Source organism: Delphinus delphis, chromosome 10 (genome assembly GCF_949987515.2).
Source record: "Delphinus delphis chromosome 10, mDelDel1.2, whole genome shotgun sequence".
NCBI classification, from domain to species: Eukaryota; Metazoa; Chordata; class Mammalia; order Artiodactyla; family Delphinidae; genus Delphinus; species Delphinus delphis.
This window is the reverse complement of record NC_082692.2, coordinates 99,589,844-99,615,603: the sequence shown is the minus strand read 5'-3', so window position 1 is coordinate 99,615,603 and position 25,760 is coordinate 99,589,844. Positions and strand designations below refer to the sequence as shown.

The 25,760-nt window shown below is 57.0% G+C and overlaps 1 protein-coding gene across 1 annotated transcript in view; it reads left to right on the top strand.

Annotated features, from left to right (window-relative positions):
• The window catches only part of PLXND1 (plexin D1), a 51,981-nt gene that overhangs the window by 24,688 nt on the left and 1,533 nt on the right, over positions 1-25,760 (top strand). Inside the window, exons 9-34 of the mRNA XM_060023095.1 lie at positions 3,546-3,650; positions 5,973-6,062; positions 6,275-6,368; positions 7,314-7,468; positions 8,264-8,415; positions 9,271-9,370; positions 9,461-9,600; positions 10,363-10,530; positions 10,611-10,701; positions 10,876-11,139; positions 11,225-11,374; positions 12,239-12,353; positions 17,092-17,199; positions 17,279-17,391; positions 18,287-18,391; positions 18,942-19,072; positions 19,478-19,676; positions 20,338-20,484; positions 20,629-20,785; positions 21,211-21,314; positions 21,397-21,460; positions 22,149-22,183; positions 22,416-22,520; positions 23,055-23,218; positions 24,324-24,471; positions 25,555-25,695. Coding sequence (XP_059879078.1) covers positions 3,546-3,650; positions 5,973-6,062; positions 6,275-6,368; positions 7,314-7,468; positions 8,264-8,415; positions 9,271-9,370; positions 9,461-9,600; positions 10,363-10,530; positions 10,611-10,701; positions 10,876-11,139; positions 11,225-11,374; positions 12,239-12,353; positions 17,092-17,199; positions 17,279-17,391; positions 18,287-18,391; positions 18,942-19,072; positions 19,478-19,676; positions 20,338-20,484; positions 20,629-20,785; positions 21,211-21,314; positions 21,397-21,460; positions 22,149-22,183; positions 22,416-22,520; positions 23,055-23,218; positions 24,324-24,471; positions 25,555-25,695 — 3,345 coding nt within the window. The remainder of the gene's footprint in view (positions 1-3,545; positions 3,651-5,972; positions 6,063-6,274; positions 6,369-7,313; positions 7,469-8,263; positions 8,416-9,270; positions 9,371-9,460; positions 9,601-10,362; positions 10,531-10,610; positions 10,702-10,875; positions 11,140-11,224; positions 11,375-12,238; positions 12,354-17,091; positions 17,200-17,278; positions 17,392-18,286; positions 18,392-18,941; positions 19,073-19,477; positions 19,677-20,337; positions 20,485-20,628; positions 20,786-21,210; positions 21,315-21,396; positions 21,461-22,148; positions 22,184-22,415; positions 22,521-23,054; positions 23,219-24,323; positions 24,472-25,554; positions 25,696-25,760) is intronic.

Here is a 25,760-nt window from a genome sequence, read left to right as displayed (position 1 = left end):
CGGTTCTGCCCTCCCCGTTGTGAACCCAGAGCCTAAGGTGTGAGTTGTAGCTGTGTGATCCCAGGCAAGCTGCCAGACCTCTCTGTGCCTATTTCCCCATCTGTAAAATGGAGCCTATTTCAAAAGCTGGGGCGGGCATCTGGAATTACACCTGTCTGTAAGGTACCAACTTCATACTTGACACACAGTAGGTGGCCACTCTGCTGGGTGGGACAGGGAGGACTTCTCTGGGAGGGGAACCTTCTGCCGGGTCCTAACAGATGCATAGGCGCTCACCAGCCTGGAGGTGTATCTGTGGCAGTGCCCCCGTGAACCACTCTCTCCCAGGTCTGCGGCTCTGCAGGTCAGGGTTGAGGGGGGTGCAGAGAGGGCCTGTCTTAGAGGATTATGGCAATCCAGTGGGAAAAGAGGCAGCTCCCACGCTGGGCCTGCAGGAGCTTCTGAACCGATGCTTAATTTGGCGTTTAGTTAAGTGCCAGTTAGCCGTGGAGGCGCCATGCCTCTGATTGGGCGGCAGGCAGCGGGGTCTGCATATCCCCCTGGACCCCTCAGGAGCTGGGAGCAGGCGGTAGGGCTTGGGCCAAGCCAGAGAGGTGTCTCTGGGAAGGCAGGTGCTAGGGGCTGAGTCTTCTCTCACTTCCTGTTCCCTCGTGGGCCCCAGAGGAAGGAAACCGGGGAGTGCAGGATGCCAGGAGGAGGGCTTCAGCTTTTCCGCAGAGGGGGGGAGAATAAGGAAGGCGCTGCATCCTCCACTTTCAGTTGTCCAGGGAGGGCGTGGCCACCCCAAGGCGGTGTGACTTTTGGCCTTAGAAGCAAGGAGGGTTTGGGCAGATGGAAGGGCAGGGTCTCTTGGTGGGGAGCCTGGGTAGACGCGTCCATGAAGGTGGTTAGGAGCCGGTGGAGAGGGTAGTTTGGTGGGAATGTGGGGGAAGTTTACAGGGGCTGGGAGCGGTGCAGAAGGGCAGGGAAGGAACAGGTCAGGTGGGTTCAGGGTCCCAGGGCCACCCAGTGCTCCGCTGGATTGGGACCCGAGCTCTCAACTCTTGAACGTAGAAAGACCTTGGGGGAGTCTGTGGACTCCAGTGTGGAGACAGGTGAGGCCCCCTGTGAACTGGCACACACTGGGCTCACATCTGGGCTTTCTGCGGCTCCTGGCATTGCCGCCCTGGCATCTGTTCCCCCAACTCCTGGTCTCCCGCCTTCTTGGCTCTGCGCAGAGTTCGTTCGGTCAGTCGGCCATGGTTTCCTGAGCCTGCAGCTACACTCTGGCAAAGGGGAGAAGCTGCTTAGCATCTTTCAGAGGCATTGACGACTCTGCTTGGGGTGGGACCAGGAGGCCCCAGTCCTTTGCGAGCAGGGAAGCCCTAGCTCAAACTGGCGTCAGCCCCAACAGAATCGTGTGGCTTGTGTGAGTACAGAGTCCGAGGGGCGGCGTCCCCTTCAGGCACAGCTGGGTCCGGGGGCTCCAACACTGTCAGCAGGGCCTCCCCACCCCTCTGAGTGGCCTCCACTCTGAGGCAGGCCCTCCCCTCTTGGCAGCAAGATGGCCTCAGCAGCCCCGGGCAGGCTTCTGATCCCCCAGCAGCCCCAGGAGACTTTCTCATTGATTCTGCGGAAGTTCCAGGGGAACTGGGTCACGTTCACTCCCCATACCAATTGCTGAGTCCAGGACGGGCCTGGGTACCCGCCCATCCCTGGGGCTAGGGAGTAGGGTCAGCCCTCCCGAACCACAGGCCTGGGGGTTGGGGAGATTCCCCTATGGCCAAGGCAGACTTGGAGGCCATGGTCGGGGGCTGGAGGCTGGCAGCAGATGTACCAGCTGTCCCCAAGGAGGATTAGCCAACCCTGGGGGAGGTGCTGAAAGAGGGCAAAGATGCGCCCGCACTCAGCCTTGCTCCCGCTCTGTACAATGGGTACAAGCATCCAGGTGGCCGTGGCTCATAAGGGTCAAGGGGGGTAGGGGCCCTCAGGGATGATCCCACGTCACTTCCTCTTGCGGAAGCTCCCCCTTCCCCAGCCCTCACCCCTCCAGCCCCCGCTGTTGGCCACCTACCCTCAGGTGGGGTGCAGCTGGGAGGACAGAGCTGCAGGGCCCCCAGCCAGCTGTGAAGCAGGCTGGCAGCGGCTGTGAGACCCGATTAGAAACATGTGGCTTCCATTCCCGGAAACTCCGGGGGGGTTACACATGGATGGCACAGGACAGCAGCTCAGAGAGGGACAGACTTGTGGGTCACACAGCGAGTGGACACCAGCTGCTACCTCCCAGGCCCACCGTGTGGTCCGCTGAGGCCCCACCTGGGCCCAGCCATGTTGCCTCTTTGGCCAAGGCCCCTGTGGTCGGCTCCCAGGGAAACTCACTGGCCTGGGCGAGGTTTCTGGCCTGGAGGTCAGCAACCATCCTGGACAACTAGAGCCCGCTGTGCTTGGGCAAACCACTTGGTTTTTCTGTGCCTCAATATCCTAGTCTGTAAAATGGGTGTAATGGTGGTACCTACCTCGTAGGGCTGTTGGGAGAAGGATTTGTTGAATTAACACTGTGCAAAGTGCTCAGAAGTATCCCGGTGCACAGGGAGGGCTGTGTCAGCTGGCCGCTACTTCTGTCACTATGACCATGGTCAATGATAGTAAATACGGCATTGGCATCCCTCGAGCTCTGGTTTTTATGCTGGGCCCCTGAGGGTCCCCTGAAGGAGCTCCCTGTCTAATTAACAATAAGGAGTAAAGACCCCTGATCCCTGGCCCTCAGTTTCAGGACTCAGTCTCTGGCCCGAGAGTCAGACAGATGGGAATTCAAAGAGCAACTCTGCCCTCTGCCCTCAGGTAGCGCCCCTCCTCTCTGAACCTCAGGTTCATACCTCCCTCCCCCCTCCCTAACTTCCTTCCTTTTATGAAGTCGCCTCCGTGGCTCCGCGGAATGCGGATGTCCAGGCCCTCCGCAGGACTTGCCGGGCGCTGGCACCTCCACCCAGAGGCCTGACTCGCCCGGGCAATGGGGAAGGGTCTGGAGCCTGGCGGCACCAGGGCGCTCACAGCCTGTTTCCCGTGGGCTGTTCAGAAATCTGGGCTTTCTCTTTTCTGAATCATTTATCATGAGTTAATCTGGAAACCAGAACTCCAGAGCTAGGTGGAGTCTCAGAAAGTGGTAGAGCCCCTCATTTTACAGCTGGGAAAGGTGAGGCCCAGAGACAGGGAGGTTTCCTCTGAGAGGCACGCGGTGGAGCGGCCATGGGGACCCAGTTCCACTGGGCAGGGTACTGCATCTCTCTGTGCCTCAGTTTCGTCGTCGGCGAAATGGGGCCAATGCCTTCTCCTGCTCGTAGGCCTTGCCGTGAGGGTCAAGTGAGATGGTATGTGGGAGGCAGTGGGCACGCGGCCCTCGGTGCGTGCGGCTGCTACGTTTTGTTAGTAGTGTTTCCTCACTTCCCCAGGCTGCCTGGTGTCTCCCCGGGGAGACGGGGCTGCGCAGGTTGGCTGGGGTGGCCGTGAACCCCGTCTTTTCCGAAATGCCCCATTGCCAGCCCCACCTCCTTGGGTTTTGACTGCAGAGCCCTCAGGACTGCCCGCAGATCCTGCCCTCAGCCCTGGCTCCCATGCCCACGGGCAGCTCCCAGAGCATCCCGGTGCATCTGGCCAACGCCGCCTTCTTCCAGGTAAGTGAAGGCTGGGTGGGGGTGGGGCGGAGGGCTGGGAGAGTGCCGTCCCCGGTGGGGGGACTCTGCTCTGGGCCCACCACCCATGCTTTGGTTTCCTTCCTCTGAGTTTCCAGGCTATGTTTGAGAAAGCCCCGCTCTGGTTGCACGGAGCTGGGGAAACAGGAAAGTGGGCGGGGAGGGCCAGGCCACGGGGACAGCAGGCCGCCCCCAGTGCCCGCAGGAAAGCCTGGCCATGACCCCCAGACCCTTCTACCCTCTAAAGCTCCCCTGATCCAGGCCCAGCGCCCGCCCAGTGCCGCAGCCCATGGGTGACGCTGTCCATACCGTCCCCGCCCTGCCCTAGACCCCAGGCTGAGTTGTGACCCTGGACACCTCCCCAGTTCGTGGCTGACATGTCTTCCCTGGAGAATGGCCAGAGAACCCCTTTGCCGCCCGACTCCCCATTGTCCAGGTGGGGAAAATGAGGCCTAGGAAGGGGATGCAGGTGCCTCCAGGTCACACAACGTAGGGCTGCACTTGCATGCCAGCCCTGGACTCCTTGTTCAGTGCTCTTCCCTACAGCCAGTCTTCCCCTCCCCCTGCCCATCTGGGCTGGGGGAAGGGACACAGCCCCTTTCTGGGTCCCTCCTGGAGGAGCGTCCTGGGTGGGAAGTGTTGATGAGTCCTGGAAGCATGCCAGCCACCCCCTCCCCAGCTTCTGCGGACTTGCCATCTGTCGCTTCTATGGGGGAGCCGAGGCCCGTGACGCCTGTCACACGTGGGGGCCACACGCCAGGCATCTGGGATGCGTCAGGCAGCCTCGTGGCAGGGGCTGCAGCTCCGTGAGGGGCAGGGCGGCCCTGCCCTGGGCCCTCAAGCTCTTCCCTGCAATGGTTGGGAAGAGCCTCCAGGGGCAGCAAGGGGCCTGGACCCATGTGGAGGGCTGTGCCGCTCCCCTGCGGCCCTGAGCCCAGGGACTCGGACGACAGACCCACCTCGCAGCTCAGCGTGGCAGGGACACGTGAGCTCTCAGCCCTGTCAACAGCCACTTTCCTGTGTTAGTTTCAGAACGAAGCGGGGAGGGGGCAGGGCAGGGGAGTTGCCGACCTGCTATCTCCTCAGGGTGTCACATCTGCCAGCGACAGGGACATAAACAGGAAGTCCTGCCACGCGGCTGGCCTGACACACTCAAAACCCAGATTTGTTCATTCAGCAAATATTTACTGATGCTGCTCCCGGAGGCCTGTGCTGGGCTGAGGGCAAGACGGGATTGGGGAATTGGCCCTGTTTAGTCTTTCAGCAAGCACTTATTGAGCACCTCTTGCATACTGATAACCGCCAGCATATATTAGGCACCCACAGTGTGCAACCCACTAAAGATAACATGATCTCCAGTTTTCCTAGAATCCTGCAGAGTAGAGCAGCCTCTTTCTGTTGCAGAGTTTAGAAACCCAAGACCCAGAGAGGAGGAGCCACTTGCACAGGGTCACACATCTAGGAGGTAGCAGAGGTGGGATTCGAACCTGGGGGGGCCTGTGTAAGGTAGAAGCTGAGCTATTTCAGCTGCCATCTGCTGCCCTTGGAGGTGCCAGGGGGGCTGAGACCCAGCCTCAACCCTCCCCAATGGGTGGGGGGCCAGGTGTAGACAGCCTGCACAGGGGATAAGGGTGGTCCTTGGCCTACAGGGTCGGGGACAGGCTTTAGGAGCTTAATGGAGCCCCTGGCGCACACCCAAGTGTTCATTGCTGAATGGATGGATGATCAAGTGAGGGGTGCCCCTGTGATTTGAGGGGGGAGTCTGGGAAGGCTTTGGAACATGGGACATTTGAGCTGCATTTTGAAGGTTGTGTTGAGTTTTGCTGGGTGGAAGAATGGGCTTGGGCAAAGGCTGAGGGCAGGACAGCCTGTGTGCTCTGTCGACATGCGTCCTGTGGCTGGTCCCAGGCCTTGTGAGGCAGAGGCGGGGGGGGGGGGGGGTGTTGACATTAAAGGACAGGTGGAGTCTCACTGGGATGAACCTTGTATGTCGGTCATGCTGAAGAGTCAGGGCTTTACCCACGGAGTGAAAGGCCCCGGGTTTAGGCCATTGGGAGATGTTGGTGAGACTTTTAGTGGCATGGAGAGAGCACAAGGCCAAGGTTCCAGGTGTTTATGTACCCCCTGCCTCCATCAAACATTGGACATGGAGGCCTGGAAGGACATCCTGGAGGAGGTGCAGCCCAGGCAAAGGCCTGATAGTAGGACCACGCCCACTCTTCAGGACAGCAGTGTCAGATGTCCTGATGGAGGTACAGGGCAGTGGGTGCTGACCTGAGTCTCCGCAACCCCCCTCTCCCACAGGGTGCAGCGCTTGAATGTAGCTTTGGTCGAGAAGAGATCTTTGAGGCTGTGTGGGTGAATGAATCAGCTGTACGCTGCAACCAAGTGGTGGTGAGTGGTGTAGCTTTAATGGCGGGGGGCGGGGGCAGAGGGGAAGGGGAGGCCTGCGCAAGTCCAGATCCTACACTCCTTCCTTTCTGCCTCCTCTTTTTGGACCCCCTGCCCCCAGTAGCCCTGCCCTCATCTGTCTCCCTGACACCCCTCCCCCAACAAAGACCCAGACACCACTCACACGGCTCATGGTTTTTCCTGTCTTTCTGCAGCTGCACACAACCCAGAAGAGCCAGGTGTTTCCACTCAGCCTCCAACTAAAGGGGCGGCCTGCCCGATTCCTGGACAGCCCTGACCACATGACAGGTGGGAGCGCCTTACACGGCCTCAGGGGACTCGGCCTCGCGCGGTGGGTGGGACGCAGCCTTGGGGGACTCATTCCCGCTCGGGTGTTCCCTAACCCACAAGCTGCCTCAGATCCCAGCCCTGCTTTTCTGTGCCTGGTCAGTTACTCAGCACTTGATTATCGAGCAGCTCCTCTGGGCAGGCACCACACCCTCGGGGCATCTCCAGGCCAGTGGCTGTGCAGCCCCAGGTACTTCCTTACCTTTCCCTTTCTGAGCCTCTTTGTCCTCATATGAAGCAAGGGCAGAGGCCCTTTCACAGAGGGTGTGGTGAGGATTTGCTGAGATGGTGCACACAAAGCCTTGCAAGGGTGTCTGGGACATACTCTGTGCCCCCATAGGGTGGTTGGTGTCCTTGCTCTTATTATATGAACTGAATCAACTCTCTAAGGGCCTGTCTGTTCATGGGGAGTCTCAGACATCTCGGTGGACATGGGCACCCCCCACATCCATACTATGAAGGTCCCAGACAGAAGCCCCAGAACCAGCCTGCACATCCTGAGGCCCTGGAGAACTGGCCCTGCACTCCTCCTTGTGCCAGTCTGAGGGTCTGGTCTGAGGCTCACAGAACCCGCATTGCTCAGTGGTTCCTTAGCATCCTGGAGCTCCGTGGGGGCTCAGGAGACCCACTCGGGCCTGGGTATGAATCCAGCTCTGCTACTCACAGGCTGTGTGACCTTGGGCAAGTCACTCTACCTCTCTGAGCCTCATCTCTTACCTGTCAAATGGAGCTAATAAACAGCTCCCACTGGATAGATTCACAGTGAGGATGAGTGTTACTGGGGCTGTGGCTGCACTGTGCTTAGCACAGCCCCCGGGGGGTTTGGAGAAGACTAAGAATTTCATGGGGTCCTGATCCTAAGAACCAGGACCCTGCTGACCTGTGCTGCCTCCGTGTCTCCCGCAGTGGAGGTCTATAACTGCGCCATGGGCAGCCCTGACTGTTCCCAGTGCCTGGGCCGGGAGGACCTGGGCCACCTGTGTGTGTGGAGTGACGGCTGCCGCCTGCGGGGGACCCTGCAGCCCCTGCCTGACACCTGTCCCGCCCCCGAGATCCGAGCGGTAAGCACCCTGCCCCCACCTCCCCCCTCGGAAGCCCGTTGCACCCACATGCCTGAATGTGCACACGTACAGCGCCCCACGTGGGCTCAGGGACCCGCAGCACACGTGCTTGCACACACCCAGGCCCTTGCGCACTGTATTACCCGCTGAGCACCTGCTGGGTGCCAGGCCCTGCCCGGTGCTAGAGACACAGCAGGGAAACGAGTACCTGCCTTCTCAGAGCTAATGTTTTAGTTGGGGTTAGGGGACAGCAATAAGAAAGGAAATAATTTACATAGAGAAGGTGGTAAGTGCTACGGCAGGGCAGGGCGGGGGCATTGGGAGTCTGCTGGGGCTGGTGGTCTCTAAAGTTTATAGCGAGGTCAGGGAAACCTTGCTGATAAGGTGAAAATGGGGGCTGCCAGTAACTCCGAAGCCTCAGTTTTAATTAAGAAAAAAATCTCTGGGAAGGAGTCGGTTTAGCTTAGCCTGGGTCAGGTGCCCATTCCAGGCCCAGTCAGCTCTGGTTGGGATGTAGGGTCATGTGGTCAGACATGGCCACTGGGAGTGGACCTCGGTGTCCCCAGGAGACACCCCTCAAATAGCAGTGACTCTGTCCCTATGCACTGGTGTCCCTAGACCCAAGCCAGCTCAGTATCACAACGGGCAGCCCCAGTGACCTGCCAAGTGGCTGGCGGTGCCAGCGCTCTCAGAGCCTCCCCTGAGTGATGGGTCTGCCTGGCCCTGCCTCCCCGGGAGCCTGCCGCCATCCCAGCCTCTGAACACCATTCACCCCTTTCTCCGGTCGCCTGGCAGATTGAGCCCCTGAGTGGCCCCTTGGATGGCGGGACCCTGCTGACCATCCGCGGCAGGAACCTGGGCCGGCGGTTCAGCGACGTGGTCCGTGGAGTGTGGATTGGCAGCGTGGCCTGTGAGCCGCTGGCCGGCAGATACACGGTGTCAGAGGAGTGAGTAGAGGGCAGTCCCTTGGGCCATTCTGAGTGACCTGCAGGCCCCACCCGCGCCCCGGAAGTGCCAACTGCATCTCTGCCCTCCCATCTCCCTTTTCTTCTCCCCCCCCCCTCCGCCATCCCACTCTCCTTGGCACCCTTCTGCTCCCCAGAAGTCACTCACGCCTGGGTCTCCCGGCCATTTCCACCGTGCGTCCTGCCCTTTCCTGCTGGGGACACCACTCAGGCGCCTGCTCCCCTGGGAAGCCCTCCCGTGTTCCCCTAGACCAGCCCTACCTCCACGGAAGCCTTGCTCCGATGAAAAACATTGCTGTTAGGAAAATGTGGGAGCCACTGGTGGCGCAGAGGTCTGGGCCTGCAGCGGTGGAGCCTGGCCCGGAGGGCAGGGAATGAGCTGGGTTTCCTTTCCGAAGGCTGTAAGTCATGCTTGCAGATAAGGCCATCAGTCTACCAGCCCAGCAAATGTTCTCATGGTTGGAGAACTTTCAAATATCCCCAAAGACCATCTTATCCAATCCCCTCGTCTTATAGCTGCAGAACTGTCGTAAACTCAGGTTGGGGGTGGTCCCGGGGAAGAGCTTGGCACCAGGGTGACTCCTGGGGGACTCAGTGGCTGTTTTCCAGCGGATGGGGAATTGTCTCAGTATCTTGACATGGGTAATGCCATTGGGTGTCCTGGCCAAATAACAGCGCCAGGTGTGAGTGGGAGGGTGGGTGGCTGAGTGCAAGGATGGGGCGCTCACACACCCTGGGGGTGGAGCAAGGGCCATTGCTTGAGGGAGAAACCAGATGGCACCTGCCTGGGCCCCCAGGATCCGCTGGCTGCTCCTTGACCAGAGTTGCCTTCCCCAGGATCGTGTGTGCCACGGGGCCAGCCCCGGGGGCGTTCTCAGACGTGGTGACGGTGAACGCCTCCAAGGAGGGCAGGTCACGGGAGCACTTCTCCTACGTGGTAAGGGAGGCTGCAGCCTATCCCCTGCCCACCCTGCCAGGCTCACCCCGGGCTGGCCTGAGGCCTGACCGCCTGCCTTCCTCCCCACAGCTGCCCCTGGTTCACTCCCTGGAGCCTGCCGTGGGCCCCAAGGCAGGGGGCACCAGGATCACCATCCACGGCAGCGACCTCCATGTGGGCTCCGAGCTCCAGGTCCTGGTGAATGACACGGAGCCCTGCATGGAGCTGGTGTAAGCCCGTAGGCTGGGGGGCTGGGGGGCTGGGGGTAATGTCCTCGCACCAGCCATCACCAGGCACTTCACTGGCTGTGTCCCCTTGGCCAAGCCCCTTCCTCTTTCTGAGCCTCAATTTTCTCAGCCGGTAAGAACAGTACCAGTGACTTGTGGGAAGTGCTGTGCCCAGCATACAGTAGGTACTTCATAAGTGACCTTAACCTGCAGTGAAAATGGTGATGATTGTACACACTCTGAGAGCTGCCGCTGGCCCAGGGGTGTGGCTAGTGGCAGGGTTGTGGTCCAGAAGCTCTTGGTGAAATACTTGTCTTTATTATGCACTTAATGTGTACCAGGTGCCATTGATAGGCATTGCTGTGGGTACCAAGATGAGCCCAAAAGTCTCAGCCCTCAGGGTACAGCAGACACTCTCACAGGAGCTAGGAACATCCAGGAGGGTCAGGATTGGGAGAAGTCAGAGCTCTCAGGGCTGTGGGCACAGGGCCCTCACCGGGGCGAGAGCCAGGGGAGGGTTTCTGGGAAGCTTCTTGGCGGAGGTGGGATGGGGCAGGTCAGAGAAGAGAAGGCAGGGCATCCAAGGTGGGGCAGACAGCGCAAGCAAAGGTGCGGCAGTGGGAATGTGGAAACAAGATTTCTGTATGAGGTGGGGGCCAGGTGAGCAGGCCTGGACCCCAGGCCATGTGCCCCAGGTGACGGGGTGTTGGTCGCTGGGGAGTGACGGAGGCGGGTTCCTGCTGAAGAGGCCCGCGTCCTCCGCAGGCGCACAGACACCAGCATCACCTGCACGGTGCCTGGGGGCACCCTGCCGGCCCCCGTGCCCGTGTGTGTGCGCTTCGAGCACCGGGGCTGCGTGCGCGGCAACCTCACCTTCTGGTACAAGCAGAACCCGGTCATCACGGCCATCAGTCCCCGCCGCAGCCACGTCAGGTGAGACCAGGACGTGACCCCAGGCCAGGGCACTCCCTGGGGCTGCACCTGGGCTCACGGGGCTTGCTGTCCCCCCACAGTGGCGGCAGGACCATCACGGTGGCCGGCGAGCGTTTCCACATGGTGCAGAAGGTGTCCATGGCCGTGCACCACATCGGCCGGGAGCCCACGGTGAGGGCGGGGCCCCGGCGGGCAGGGCTGGTTGTGGCCCCGGCTGACCAGGCGTCCCTCCACCACATCTCCTCATCTCTGCCTCTCCTGTCTCTTTGCCTCTCTCCCCCTCTTTTCCCACATCTGATTATCCCTCCCGTCCCCCACCTTGGCCCCGGCCCCCTCCAAAACCAGCTCTGCAAGGTTCTTAACTCCACCCTCATCACCTGCCCATCGCCCGGGGCCCTGAGCAACGCGTCAGCCCCTGTGGACTTCTTCCTCAACGGCCGGGCCTACGCAGATGAGGCAGCCGTGGACGAGGAGCTCCTGGACCCCGAGGAGGCCCAGCGGGGCAGCAGGTTCCGCCTGGACTACCTCCCTGACCCACAGTTCTCCACGGCGAAGAGGGAGAAGTGGATCAAGCACCACCCCGGGGAGCCCCTCACCCTGGTCATCCACGTGAGTGCCAGTGGGTGCCAGGTGGGGGGCGTGAGCAGGCCGGGCTTAGCCACAGGCCTTACGAGCAGCCCTTCTGCTCCCGCAGAAGGAGCAGGACGGCCTGGGCCTCGAGAGCCACGAGTACCGGGTCAAGATTGGCCAGGTGGCCTGTGACATCCAGATCGTCTCCGAGAGAGTCATCCACTGCTCGGTCAACGAGTCCCTGGGCACAGCCAAGGGGCAGCTGCCCATCACAGTGAGTGGACGGGGCACTAGAGACAGAGGTGGGCTTGGCCCCCAGTCTTGTCCCAAGTGCCCGAGCATCTGCCCCCTGTCCGGCACGTCTCAGCTGAGCGTTGTCGTGCTCAGAAGCTTAGACAACCATGGCAAAGAGGAGCTTTACCTCCCCACTTGGCGGATGAGGAAACTGAGACCCAGAAACTTAGTGATCTGTTCAGGGTCGGTGATCGGCCCCAGCTGGCTCTCAGAGGCCATGACGAGTTGTCCCCGTTCCACTTGTTGCTCTACCCAGAGTCTGGGCCTCCAGTTGCCATGCCGAGTCATGGAGGGAGGGAAGCAGGAGTGGAGAGAGGGCCTAGAACGTGGGATCTCTTCTGCACTGTACCTGCTTGCATGCCTCCTGAGATGGGGTGCTCACTCCCTCCCGGGTGGCACATGCCACCCAGGATGGCTCCGACTGCAAAAGCTCCCTTTCACCTGTACCCCAGTCCCAGTTCTGCCCTTTGAGTCCTAAGAACTCACCTGCTCCCCTGGTCGTTGGGCAGCCCCACAGATACTTCAGGACATGGCCAGGCTCTATGAACTGCCCGGCCACTGGCTCTTCTGCTGCTCCTCCCAGGCTGTAATAATAATCACAGTTGCCTGTATTTATTGAGTCTCCCTTCTGTGCCAGGCTCGGGACTAAGGGCTTGACAAGCATCATCTCATTTAGCCCTCATAGCATCCCCAGGAGATGGGTGGGGCTCTCTCTGTCTTATAGTTGTGGCATCTGAGGCTCAGAGAGGTTAGGTGCCTTGCTCAAGAACGCACAGCTAGCAAGGAGAAGAGCCAGGGCGTAAGTCCAGGGAAGATACAATCCCCTCCCCCCACCTCTGTGCAGATCCAGGTAGGGAACTTCAACCAGACCATCGCCACACTGCAGCTGGGGGGCAGTGAGACCGCCATCATCGTGTCCATCGTCATCTGTAGTGTCCTGCTGCTGCTCTCCGTAGTTGGTAAGGAGCCCCACCCTCGTGTCGTTTTGGGGGGCAGACCTACCCCACTTTGCCTCAGCCCCTCTGAAGACCAGTGGGTAGGAGAGAAGGCATAGTGGGCCGGGGCAGACTGAACAAAGGCGTGAAGGTAGGAATGGGTGAGGCGCTCAGAGGGTGGTGAGGAGTGTGCCCCAGCCACAGCACAAAGGGTGGAGGACAATAGCTGTTGAGAAGTATGCTGGGCCCAGGCGATGGGCCCTGAGTGCCACGCAGAGGGATTCGGATCCTGTTCTCCAGTCAGTAGGGCCTGCTGAAGGTACTTATAAGAGGGCTGTTCAGGAAGATTAACCTTCCTCTTAGGTAGGCTATACCACTATTAAAATAATGGTTATGAAAGTAATGTATTCAATGTAGCATGGAAATTGAAGCCCTCATACACTGCTGGTGGGAATTTAAATGGTGCCATTGCCATGGCAAACTCTCTGGCAGTTCCTCGACGTGTTAAATAAAGTTACCGTGTGACCCAGCAGTCCCCGTCCTGGGTATCTGCCCGAGAGAAATGAAAACATATGTCCACACAAGCACCTGTGCATGAATGTTCATAGCAGCATTATTCATCACCAAAAGTGGCAACAGCCCAGATGTCCATCAGCTGATGAATGGATAAAGCAAGTATGGTTTATCCATACCATGGGATAGTATTAAGCCATAAAGGAATATATATATTTGATACATCTCATTGTATGATATATATATATATAGATATATTGTATCTCAGAAAGGCGTTATAAGTACTGCTTTGTAATTTTTTAGAAGTTCTGACACATGGTACAGCATGGATGCCCCTTGAGGATGTCATGATGAGTGAAAGATGCCAGACATTAAAGATCACATAGTTTGATTCCGTTTATATGAAATGTCCAGAATAGGCAAATCGATAAAGACAGAAAGCAAATTAGTGGTTGCCAGGGGCAGGGGGAGAGTGGATGGGGACTGACTACTTGTGGTTATGGGTCTTCAAGGGGCAGGGAAAGTGTGCTAAAATTAGATAGTGGTGATGGTTACACAACCCTGTGAATATACTAAAAGCCATTCAATTGTATGCTTTACATGGATAGACTATATGGCATGTGCATTATATCTCAATAAAACTGTTTTTTAAAAAGTAATATATTCAATGTAGAAAATTTAGGGAAAACTGGGATAGAATATATAATATATAAAAATATTATACATATTTTTTGGCTGCGTTGGGTCTTTGTTGCTGTGCATGGGCTTTCTCTAATTGCGGTGAGCGGGGCCTACTCTTCGTTGCGGTGCACGGGCTTCTCATTGCGGTGGCTTCTCTTGTTTCGGAGCACGGGCTCTAGGCACGCAGGCTTCAGTAGTTGTGGCATGTAGGGTCAGTAGTTGTGGCTTGTGGGCTCTAGAGCTCAGGCTCAGTAGTTATGGCGCACGGGCTTAGTAGCTCCGCGGCATGTGGGATCTTTCCCGACCAGAGCACGAACCCGTGTCACCTGCATTGGCAGGCGGATTCTTAAGCACCGCGCCACCAGGGAAGCCCCATGTATATTTTATGCATCTCGTTATATGAGATATATAGAGATGTGTTACATCCCAGAAAGGGGTTATAATATAATACTGCTTTGTAATCTTTTAAAAGTTTCTTAATTCACAAGTAATACCTCGTCGTTGTAGAAAGAACTGAAAATGCTAAATAGCAGAAGAAGAACAGAAATCACCCATAATTCTCTCATCTAGAGAAATCCACTGTTTACCACTATTTTATTTTTTTCACTCAAGTAATTTTTTTAAATTAATTTTTATTTTATATTATAGTTGATTTAAATTGCTGTGTTAGTTTCAAGTGTACAGCAAAGTGATTTAGTTATACATAAACATATATCCATTCTTTTTCAGATTCTTTTCCCATCTAGGTTATTAGAGTGTTGAGTGCAGTACTGTGTGCTATACAATAGGTCCTTGTTGGTTATCTGTTTTATATAGTCGTGTGTGTATGTTAATCCCAAACTCCTAATTTATCCCTCCTCCCACCTTCCCCCTTTGGTAACTGTAAGTTTGTTTTCAAAGCCTGTGAGTCTGTTTGTTTTGTAAATAAGTTCATTTGTATCATTTTATTTTAGATTCCACATATAAGTGATATCGTGATATTTATCTTTCTCTGTCTGATGTCCTTCACTTAGTATGATCATCTCTAGGTCCATCCATGTTGTTGCAGGTGGCATTATTTCATTATTTTTTATGGCTGAGTAATATTCCATGGCATATATGTACCACATCTTCTTTATCCATTCCTCTGTTGGACATTTTGGTTGCTCCCATGTCTTGGCTATTGTAAATAATGCTGCAATGAACATTGGGGTGCATGTATCTTTTTGAATCATGGTTTTCTCTGGATATATGCCTGGGAGTGGGATTGCTGGGTTATATGGTAATTCTGTTTTTAGTTTTTTAAGGAACTTCCGTACTGTTCTCCATAGTGGCTGTATCAATTTACATTCCCACCAACAGTGCAAGAGGGTTCTCTTTTCTCCACACCCTCTCCAGCATTTATTGTTTGTAGACTTTTTGATGATGGCCATTCTGATCAGTGTGAGGTGATACCTCATTGTAGTTCTGATTTGCATTTCTCTAATAATTAGCAGTGTTGAGCATCTTTTCATGTGCTTTTGGCCATGTGTTTGTCTTCCCTAAAGAAATGTGTTTAGATTTTCCACCCATTTTTTGATTGGGTTGTTTGTTTTTTGATATTGAGCTACGTGAGCTGTTTGTATATTTTATAGATTAATCCCTTGTCGGTCACTTCATTTGCAAATATTTTCTCCCATTCTGTGGGTTGTGTTTCTGTTTTGTTTATGGTCTTTTGGGTTTTTGTTTTTGCTGTGCAAAAGCTTTTAAGTTTAATTAGGTCCGATTTGTTTTTCTTTTTATTTTCGTTACTCTAGGAGGTGGATCACAAAAGATAATGCTGTGATTTATGTCAGAGTGTTCTGCCTATGTTTTCCGTTAAGAGTTTTATAGTTTCCAGCCTAACATTAGATCTGTAATCCATTTTGAGTTTATTTTTGTGTATGGTGTTACAGAATGTTCTAGTTTTTCTTTTACATGTAGCTGTCCAGTTTTTCCAGCACCACTTATTGAAGAGACCGTCTTTTCTCCACTATATAGTCTTACCTCCTTTGTCATAGATTGATCATAGGTGCGTGGGTTTATCTCTGGGCTTTTTATCCGGTTCCATTTATCTGTATTTCTGTTTTTGTGCCAGTACCATACTGTTTTGATTACTGTAGCTTTGTAGTATAGTCTGAAGTCAGGGAGCCTGATTCCTCCAGCTCCATCTTTGTTTCTCAGGATTGTTTTGGCTATTCAGGGGTCTTTTGTGTTTCCATACAAATCGTAAAATTTTTTGTTCTAGTTCTGTGAAAAATGCCATCAGTAATTTAATAGGGATTGCATTGAATCTGTAGATTGCCTTGGGTAGTATAGTTATTTTCACAATATTGATTCTTCCAGTCCCAGAACATGGTATATTTTCCATCTGTTTGTGTTATCTTCAATTTCTTTTATCAGCGTCTGATAGGTTTCAGGGTATAGGTCTTTCGCCTCCTTAGGTAGGTTTATTCCTAGGTATTTTATTCTTTTCTATGCAGTGGTGAGTGGGCTTGTTTCCTTGATTTCTCTTTCGGATCTTTCATTGTTATTCTATAGCAATGCAAGAGATTTCTGTGTATTGATTTTGTATCCTGCTACTTTACCAAATTCATTGATTAGCTCTAGTAGTTTTCTGGCAGCATCTTTAGGATTTTCTATGTATAGTATCATGCCCTTTGCAAACAGTGACAGTTTTACTACTTCTTTTCCAATTTGGATTCCTTTATTTCCCTTTCTTCTCTGATTGCTGCAGCTAGGACTTCCAAAACTATGTTGAATAATAGTGGCGAGAGTGGACATCATCATCTTGTTTCTGATCTTAGAGGAAATGCTTTCAGTTTTTCACCATTGAGGATGATGTTTGCTGTGGGTTTGTCATATATGGCCTTTATTATGTTGAGGTGGGTTCCCTCTGTGCCCACTTTCTGGAGAGTTTTTATCATAAATGGGTGTTGAATTTTGTCAGAAGCTTTTTCTGCGTCTATTGAGATGATCATATGGTTTTTATTTCTCAATTTGTTAATATGGTGTATCACACTGACTTTTTTTGCAGATACTGAAAAATCCTTGCATCATTGGGATAAATCCCACTTGAGCATGGTGTATGATCCTTTTAATGTGTTGTTGGATTCGGTTTGTAGTATTTTGTTGAGGATTTTTGCGTCTATGTTCATCAGTGATACTGGCCTGTATTTTTCTTTTTTTGTAGTATCTTTGTCTGGTTTTGGTATCAGGGTGATGGTGGCCTCATAGAATGAGTTTGAGAGTGTTCTTTCCTCTGCAGCTTTTTGGAATAGTTTCAGAAGGGTAGGTGTTTATCACTATTTTAAACAAACACACATTTCTTATTATAAGAATGGGACATGGAGCCTTATCTTCCTGGCCGTTTCCCAAGCCCTTGGCCCTGTAGTTTTCAACCCACTGGGGAGGAGAGGACCATGGGCTGAGGCGCCTACCCCAAGGAGCTGGAGCTGAGGGGTGCAGGCAGGACCTCTCCCTTCAGGCCCAGGCCCTGCACAGGGCAGGTACCGACAAATGCTCTCCGAAGGGCTTTCATTGGCCTGACCCGCCTCTCTGCTGCCCACAGCCCTGTTTGTCTTCTGCACCAAGAGCCGCCGCGCTGAGCGCTACTGGCAGAAGACACTGCTGCAGATGGAGGAGATGGAATCCCAGATCCGAGAGGAAATCCGTAAAGGTAGCGGGTGGCGACCATGCGGGACCTTGGGCCTCGGCTTCACCATCTGATCCACTCACAGCCACTGCCTGTTTACCAGGCTTTGCTGAGCTGCAGACGGACATGACGGATCTCACCAAGGAGCTGAACCGCAGCCAGGGCATCCCCTTCCTGGAGTACAAGCACTTTGTGACCCGCACCTTCTTCCCTAAGGTCAGTTCGGGCCCCTGCCGGCTACCTCAGGAGCTCCTCGACCCCTCCCTGGGCCCTGAGAACCTAGAGGGCACTTCTGTGCTGATGGGAGAACTTGACAAGTGCAGCCTGGGCCCCTTGAGCAGTGCGAAACCTGCACGCCTGCCTGTGGCAGCCTGGGCCCCTGCCCTGGCCTGCCGAGGGAGAGGGCCCAGTTTCCCCCCCTTTCCTTCTCTGCCCACTGATGTTTTAATTGTCCATACAGAAGCTGGCGGCCAGGCCCACTTTTCTCCTGGGGGTGCTGGGCATGCCTCCCCTCTCAGGGGGTGAGTAGAGGCACCAGTTCACTGCCAGCCCCTCTCCTTTCTGAGCCTCTTCCCAGGGAGGCTTCTCTGGGTCTCCACATCTCCTCCTTCTGTCCACTGGACTCTGTCCCATCCCTTCCATGCCTCCTTGTGCTGCTCCAGGGGCCGCTGCCTTGTCCCCACCTTCCCTGGCCTGTCAGGAGTGTTTATGCCAGTGGCCAGCAGCCTCTGCTGGCCCCGTCCACACTGTTCTCCATGCAGCAGCCGCAGAGAGCCCATATTGTGGTCCCTGCAGGCATTTCTGCCTCAGTTTCCCTCATTCTGCACAGAGCTGCTGTGGCTTCCCCTTCAGCCTCGTGCACTCGAGCTTTGCCACACCTGGGCTCATGCTGCTTCTGCTCCTTTTCCTTCAGGAAGCCCCCGAGGACTCCCCTCCCCTCTCCTCTGGAGTCCTATGGCACCTGGGTGTGGCCCACTGCCTGTTCTTCCTTTGTAAAGTGGGCTTTGGCATTTGTCGAGTGGCCCCTGCATGCGTCAGGGGAAGGTGCAGCCCTGCCGAGATGCTGGGGGTCTGCGGCCCTGCTGAAGGGCTGGGGGGTCTGCCTCCACAGTGCTCCTCCCTCTATGAAGAGCGTTACGTCCTGCCCTCCCAGACCCTCAATTCCCCGGGCAGCTCCCTGGTGCAGGAGACCCACCCACTGCTGGGAGAGTGGAAGGTGAGTAGCCCTCCACCCGTACACACACACACACACACACACACACACATTGGGCTGCCTCAGGGCAACCCCATCTCTCTCTGGGCCCCACTTTCCAGCTCATCTGACCCATTGATCCTAATCATGGGAAGTTGGGAGGAACCTGCCATTGTATGGTAGTGAGCCCTCCATCACAGGAGGTATTCAAGGGGCCATTCAGGGTGTTCTACGTGCTGACCCCCAGGCCAGGTAGAGATGGGAGAGGATTGGGTCCCCCTGGACATCCCACTCCCCCTGCTGCTTAGAGAATGGAAGGTGAGAGGGTCCCCCCCCACCTCACACAGGGATACTGGGTTGCCTTCAGCCACCCTTGCCTGAGCCTCACTTTTCAATTCAACTGAGCCACTGTTCCCATTCACAGGGAGGTAGGAGGCGTCTACCACTAAAGGTAATGAGCTCCCCCTCCCAGGAAGCACTTGAGGAGCCATTCAGGGCATCCTAAGTGCTGACTCCTAGGCCAGGCAGAGACACTGGACCTCTGTGGACACCCCCTCACTGAATGCTTCTGCAGATCCCCGAGAGCTGCCGGCCCAACATGGAAGAGGGCATCAGCCTGTTCTCCTCGCTGCTCAACAACAAGCACTTCCTCATCGTCTTCGTCCACGCACTGGAGCAACAGAAGGACTTCGCAGTGCGGGACAGGTCAGGCTGCGAGGCTCTGGGGGAGGCCAGGGGCCTGCTGGAGGCCACCCAGCCGGTCCTGGGTCTGCCTGGCTGGATCCAAGCCTGGGCCAGTTTCCAAATCACCATGTCCTTGGGGCAGCTGGCATCTCCCCAGCGTCAGACCCTGGGTGCTGGGGCGTTGGAGGTCCTGAGACCCCCTCCCCATTCTTCCCCTTCCTGGTCTGCTTGCCAGGACAGGGCTCGTGGGCATGGCGGTTGCTGTGCATGGTAGGGAAGGTAGCCCTTTCTCCAGCGAGATTTTAGTCACACTCACCCGTCCATCCAGCGACAAGGTAGCAGCAGAACCCCCACTGCGTGGTCCTCGGAGCCCAGGGCCTTGCGGTGCGGGTGGTGCTGACGCCCCCAGCCCATGCCCACCCACAGGTGCAGCCTGGCCTCCCTGATGACCATTGCGCTCCACGGCAAGCTCGAGTACTATACGGGCATCATGAAGGAGCTGCTGGTGGACCTCATCGACGCCTCGGCCGCCAAGAACCCCAAGCTCATGCTGAGGCGCACGGAGTCCGTGGTCGAGAAGATGCTCACCAACTGGATGTCCATCTGCATGTACAGCTGCCTGAGGGTGAGGGTGCCGGGCAGCTGTGCCGCCGCCTGGACCTGATTTCATTTTATTCTCATGCCAACTCTGCCGAAGGGATTATCATGTTCTTTGTGCAGATGTGGAATGGGGGGCTCAGAGGGCACAGGGACAGCCCCATAGGATCCATTATACAGATGGGGAAACTGAGGCTCAGAGAAGGCCTGACTTCCTGCAAGGGCTCAGAGCCAGCCCAGGACGGAACAGAGGCTCTGTCAGTGGCATTGTTTCAGAAGATTGTTTTCTCAGTCCTCATATGCCCCCTGATGTGCCTTTGAGTCCAGCTCTGCCACTTCCCTGCTGGGTGACCCTGAGCAGGTTGCTTGCCCTTTCTGAGTCTCGGCGTCTCAGCAATGAGAATGACACCCCATACCTGGAAGGGTTGCTGGCAGGATGAAATGAATGTGGCCACCCACATTAGGCGATGTTCGAGCTTGGAGTCCACAGAGACACCTCTGGGTGGGGGATGGGAGGCAGTGGCACCAGGATCAAAAGGACGGTATGAGCAGGCAGCCACGGAGGTATTGGCAGAAGCGGGTAGCGAAGGCATTCCAGGTTGGGGCCGGACTCTGGAGTGTGGGCTGGAGGCCAGGGGCTGGGCCAGGCAGTCTGGCCTCAGCCTCTGACAGGCGCGCACCTTCCGCAGGAGACGGTGGGGGAGCCGTTCTTCCTGCTCCTGTGCGCCATCAAGCAGCAGATCAACAAGGGCTCCATCGACGCCATCACAGGCAAGGCCCGCTACACGCTCAACGAGGAGTGGCTGCTGCGGGAGAACATCGAGGCCAAGCCCCGGGTGAGCCGGGCGGGCGGGCAGGGAGGGGTCCCGCACCCCCGGAGAGTCCCGGCTCCACTGCTGCCCGCCCCCCCCACTCCCCACAGGCTGTCTCCCCTCCAGGGCCCGGTGGTCGCCCGCTGACCCTCCCCCTCTCTCCTGCAGAATCTGAACGTGTCCTTCCAGGGCTGCGGTATGGACTCGCTGAGCGTGCGGGCCATGGACACAGACACACTGACGCAGGTGAAGGAGAAGATCCTGGAAGCCTTCTGCAAGAACGTGCCCTACTCCCAGTGGCCGCGTGCCGAGGACGTCGACCTAGGTGGGCAGGGTAGGGCAGGGGCGGCAGGCGTGGGGCTGCTTCAGCAGCGCAGGCTCCTGCCTTGGGCGCACACACTCCCGCCGCTCATTAGATGTGCGCTAGCTGTGGCTCTGGGGACGTGCAGACAGATCAGCTGCCGGGAGCTCTGTGTGGGGCGGGGAGGGGAGACAGGGCCTGCGGTGGGAGGCCGATGCAGGCTGCTGCCCCAGCAGCTCTGAGATCCCTGTGATAGCCCCGAGGATGAGGCCTTTCCAGAGCTCCTGCTCTGCGCCCGGCACCCTCTCCCCTCCCTGTCTCCCAGATGGACGAGTAGAGGCTCAGAGACAGGTGTGGGTGCCCCCGGTTCTCTCCCCGTGTGGCCCGCTGGGAGCCTGCCTCCCCGTGGCCCCTGCTCCCAGCCCTGATGCCCTTCCCCCTGCCCGCAGAGTGGTTCGCCTCGAGCACGCAGAGCTACATCCTGCGGGACCTGGACGACACCTCGGTGGTCGAGGACGGCCGCAAGAAGCTCAACACGCTGGCCCACTACAAGGTGGGCCCCGGCTCCACCCACCTCCCACCACTCCCAACCTCCCTGACCTCCGACCTCTGACCTCGGCCTCTCTCCCCCTCAGATCCCTGAAGGTGCCTCCCTGGCCATGAGCCTCACAGACAAGAAGGACAACACCCTGGGCCGAGGTAGTGCTGGTGGACGTGGGGAGGGCCCCTTCTGAGCGGCCCCAGTGGGGAAGCTGAGGCTTGGAGGGACGGGGCTGGGCCGGGCTGAGGCTCCCTGCTGGGGGCGGGGCCGGGCCCCCCTGCCGCAGGGCTGCTTGGCAGGGCCTGTGGCCAGGCCTCTCAGCGCTGGATTCCTGCAGGCAGCAGAGAGAGGCCCCAGGAGGGTGGGATGTGATTCCAAGAGGCCATGTGGGCTTTGGCCTGTGTCCCCGCCTCAAACATCCCATTCATACCTTCAGATGCCCCAGGCCTGGGGTCCTAGGCTCCTCTGGGTCTTGGGGTTCCCTCCTGAGGCAAGGAGCAGGCTCTCGGGTCTCTCCCAGTGAGGTCTGGGCTGGGGGGTGAGGGCCGCCGCCCTGCCCTACTCGAGGGGCCGTGACCGTCTCCCTGCTGCTGCCGTCACCTGGTGGATGTTTCCGTCTGTCAACGCCTCTGTCTTTCTCTCTCTACCTCATTCTCTGCGTGTGTCTCTGGATCTCGCTCTCAGCTCTCTTACTTTGCATTTCTCTCTCTGTGCCTTGTTCTCTCCACATGTCCGTTTCGCTCTGTCCATGGAGCTCAGTTTCTTTCTCCATCTTTTGGTCTCCATTTCTGTTTCTCTCTCTCCCCACTCCTCTCTCGTTTATTGTGCGTGTTTTCCCTCTCGCAGTGAAAGACTTGGACACAGAGAAGTATTTCCATTTGGTGAGTGCCCTGCCTCCGGCCCTGGGCGTGCCCGCCCTTCACTGGGTGTCGGCTTGGCTTCCTGCCACCCTGGGCCTCTGGGGGCAGTGCTTGCAGGCCCTGGGAAAGGCTGGAGTGGGGAGCGGGAACGGGACCCAGGGTAGCTCGCGTGCACCACAAAGAGGGCCCAGTGCCCACGGGCGGCCGGGGATGGTGCCTGGCGCCAGCACTGACCACTGCCCTGGCCTCCCAGGTGCTGCCCACGGATGAGCTGGCAGAGCCCAAGAAGTCCCACCGGCAGAGCCACCGCAAGAAGGTGCTACCAGAGATCTACCTGACCCGCCTGCTGTCCACCAAGGTGGGCCCACCCTCATCTCTGTGTCCTCACTCCAGTGGGTCAGCTGTGAGCACACACTTGGAGTGAGGGGGACAGTGCTTCCCCTGTGGGGCCAGCCAGGCTCTGGGGCGAGAGGCTGAGGGCTTTGGGTCCCAGCTGAGGAGGGGTTTGCTCCCAGCATGAAGGGTGCCCGATGACAACTTCTCTATCAGCCCGTGTGACATGGAGGGCAGCAGAGGCCCAGTGATGCCCCCAAGGCCACACTGCTGGGGCAGCAGAGTGGGCGCCTGAGAGCTCACACTCCAGCCCAGCAATTCCCTGCTCTATGTCTCAGTCCTTCCAACACCCTTGTGGGGTAGGTTGCACTAACCCGTTTCACAGACAGGAAGACCGAGGCCCAGAGAGGTTAGATGACCAGCCTGATGCCACGTAGCTTCCCCATTCACCCAGCACTGCTCAGTCCCAGCACCACGGGCTCCCCTGAACTGCCAGAGGTGCCTGCTTACCCCCCTCTGTGTGGTCTTGGGCTGACGACGGCCACCTCCTTCCATGCAGGGCACGCTGCAGAAGTTTCTGGATGACCTGTTCAAGGCCATTCTGAGTATCCGTGAAGACAAGCCCCCACTGGCTGTCAAGTACTTCTTTGACTTCCTGGAAGAGCAAGCAGAGAAGAGGGGGATCTCAGACCCTGACACCCTACACATCTGGAAGACCAACAGGTGGTGGGCCAGTGTGGTGTGGGTGGGAGGCCAGGGGGGGAGGGCTGTGTGATTCACTCTATCATTGGGGGCAGCAGTGGTGCGGGGGTTCAGAGCCTGGTCTCTCAGCCCACCGGCCTGGGTTCAATCCCTTATGCCATTCCAAGCTGTGTGACCTTGGGTAAGTGACTTAACCTCTCTGTGCTTTAGTTTCTCCTAGCTATAAAACCAGGGCAGTAAAAGTAACCCACTTTAATTGTAAGAATTAACTAAAAGTGAGCATTGTCTAAGTTCTGCCCTTACCATCACTCTCCTCCACCCCTCTGCGGTGGGCACCGTCAGCTCCGTTTTACAGATGAGCACACTGAGGCTCGTGGAGATGTTCCTGCCCCCGATCACATCCCTCCTTTGAGGCACGGTTTACCTTTTCATGGTCACAAACCCCAACAAGAAGTTGTTGAAAACCTTAGCCTAACGCTCAGAAAAACATGCCGCAGACCTAGAAGTTTCTGTGTAGCTGCAGGGGCTGCTCAGAGCTCTGGTTGGGGTGGGGTGGGGGGTCTGTATGTCCCAGGCTGCCCAGTCACTGGGGAGGAGGGTGTTACCAACCCTCTGGCCCCCTGAGGCTAAGGATCCAGGCCTCTTCCCTCCCTCAGTTTGCCTGGTGACCCAGTTAATGATGGACTTCCCGCAGCCATGCAGGGGCTGGAGGAGGAGCCATGGGCTGCGAGGCGGGGGCAGGGCGGGGGCAGGGCGGGGGTTCTAATGGGAACCAGGACTGTCTCGCTGGCTCCAGGCTGCTGCGTGAGAGCGGGCGACTGTGCAGGGGTGGGGCGGGCAGCAAGGGTGAAGTCAGGCCTTGCAGCTCCTGCCGCAGCCCGTGGCCCTCTCCACACAGGAAACCCGGCTCCCAGCCCCTCTGCTGCCCCAGCCGGCCGGGGATGGCCATCAGCCGCATTTGTGGGGGAGCAAACCGAGGTTTCCAGAGGTTCCGTCCTGTGACTAGTCTCCGCTGGCCTCGAGGGGCAAAGCCAGCCTGTCCCAAGCCCCCTCGGCAACCACTGCCTCTGCTGCCCACCCCCGGGGGGGGCTCACGCCGCTGCCCCTGTCACTCTCTGTCCCACAGCCTTCCTCTCCGGTTCTGGGTGAACATCCTAAAAAACCCACAGTTTGTCTTTGACATCGAGAAGACGGACCACATCGATGCCTGCCTCTCAGTCATCGCACAGGCCTTCATCGACGCCTGTTCCATCTCGGACCTGCAGCTGGGCAAGGTCAGCTGCTCCTGGGCAGGCCATCTGGTGCTGATGGGGACGGAGATCTTCCTGGGAGGGGAAACAAAAGAGCTCAGATCTGGGGGACGTGGGAATGAACGCGGTCATCAGAAGCGGGCGGGGGGACTCCCAGAAACCACCACCCACAGTCAAACTACGTGGCTGCAGACTGGCTGCAGCTGCCTCAGGTGTGCCCCGCACCAGTTCCCAACGCTGAGGCCGTGGAGCCAGGCCGGGAGAAGCCAGAGTGAACGTGGAAAGCCTGTGTGGTCTGGCACACCATCGGAGACCCGTGGGCTCCGGACGGCAGCCCTGATGGTCAAGAGCCATCCAGTGGGCACTGAGTGAAGGGGTGGGCAGAGGGGGGCACAAGTGACCAAGACCTTTGAATACATGCAGGAGGGAGACCCCTGAGGCATCTGTCTGCAGGGAGAGGACCCAGCTGGCTTTAGCAGGCCCGGAGGAGAGAGAGCGGCATTCCAGGCCGAGGGAAGGGCCTGGGCCGGGCAGGGAGGCTGTGAGCGTTAATGAAATGGTAGAGTTAGACCTGCCCCTGCAGGAGGGCCGGTGCCCGGCCCTGTGTTTAGCCCATGACTTTCAGAGAGAGGCCACGAGAGGCAGAAAATGCCGTCACCTCTCACACACTATCTCGGAAAGCAGGACGCCCATGACAGAGAACTGGGAACATACTTGGCACGTTTTGCTTTCAGGCGTAGGAAACATGTGGTGGGAAATATTCCACTGAGACAGCAGTCAGGCTTCCAGAAATCTTAGCCACCAAGGCCCATATCCCTAAGCAAGGATACAAACAAAACAGCCTGCGTGTCAGAGAGCTGGCACAAGCCCATGCACTTTCCCCCCAGAAGTCGGTCCCCCTCTTGAGGTCATCACCCTGACACTTCCGTAGAAAATAGGGCAGGGGTTCCAAGTACAAGGGCGGAGAGGAGAGGGGTGGGGGTCCCTGGTCCAAAGCCCGCAGGGCGGGGACGTTCAGTGATGGGCTCGTTTGTGTGGCAGGAGAGACGAGGGCTCATCCAGGAGAAAACGAGTCTGTGTCTGAATCCCTCACTCCCCTCTGCCCAGGACTCACCGACCAACAAGCTCCTCTACGCCAAGGAGATTCCCGAGTACCGGAAAATCGTGCAGCGCTACTACAAACAGATCCATGACATGACTCCGCTCAGCGAGCAGGAAATGAACGCGCACCTGGCGGAGGAGTCACGGGTGCGCCGCAGGACCTTGCCGGGCGGGACTTGACTGTCAGCGAGGAGCTGTGTTTAAGCAGCGAG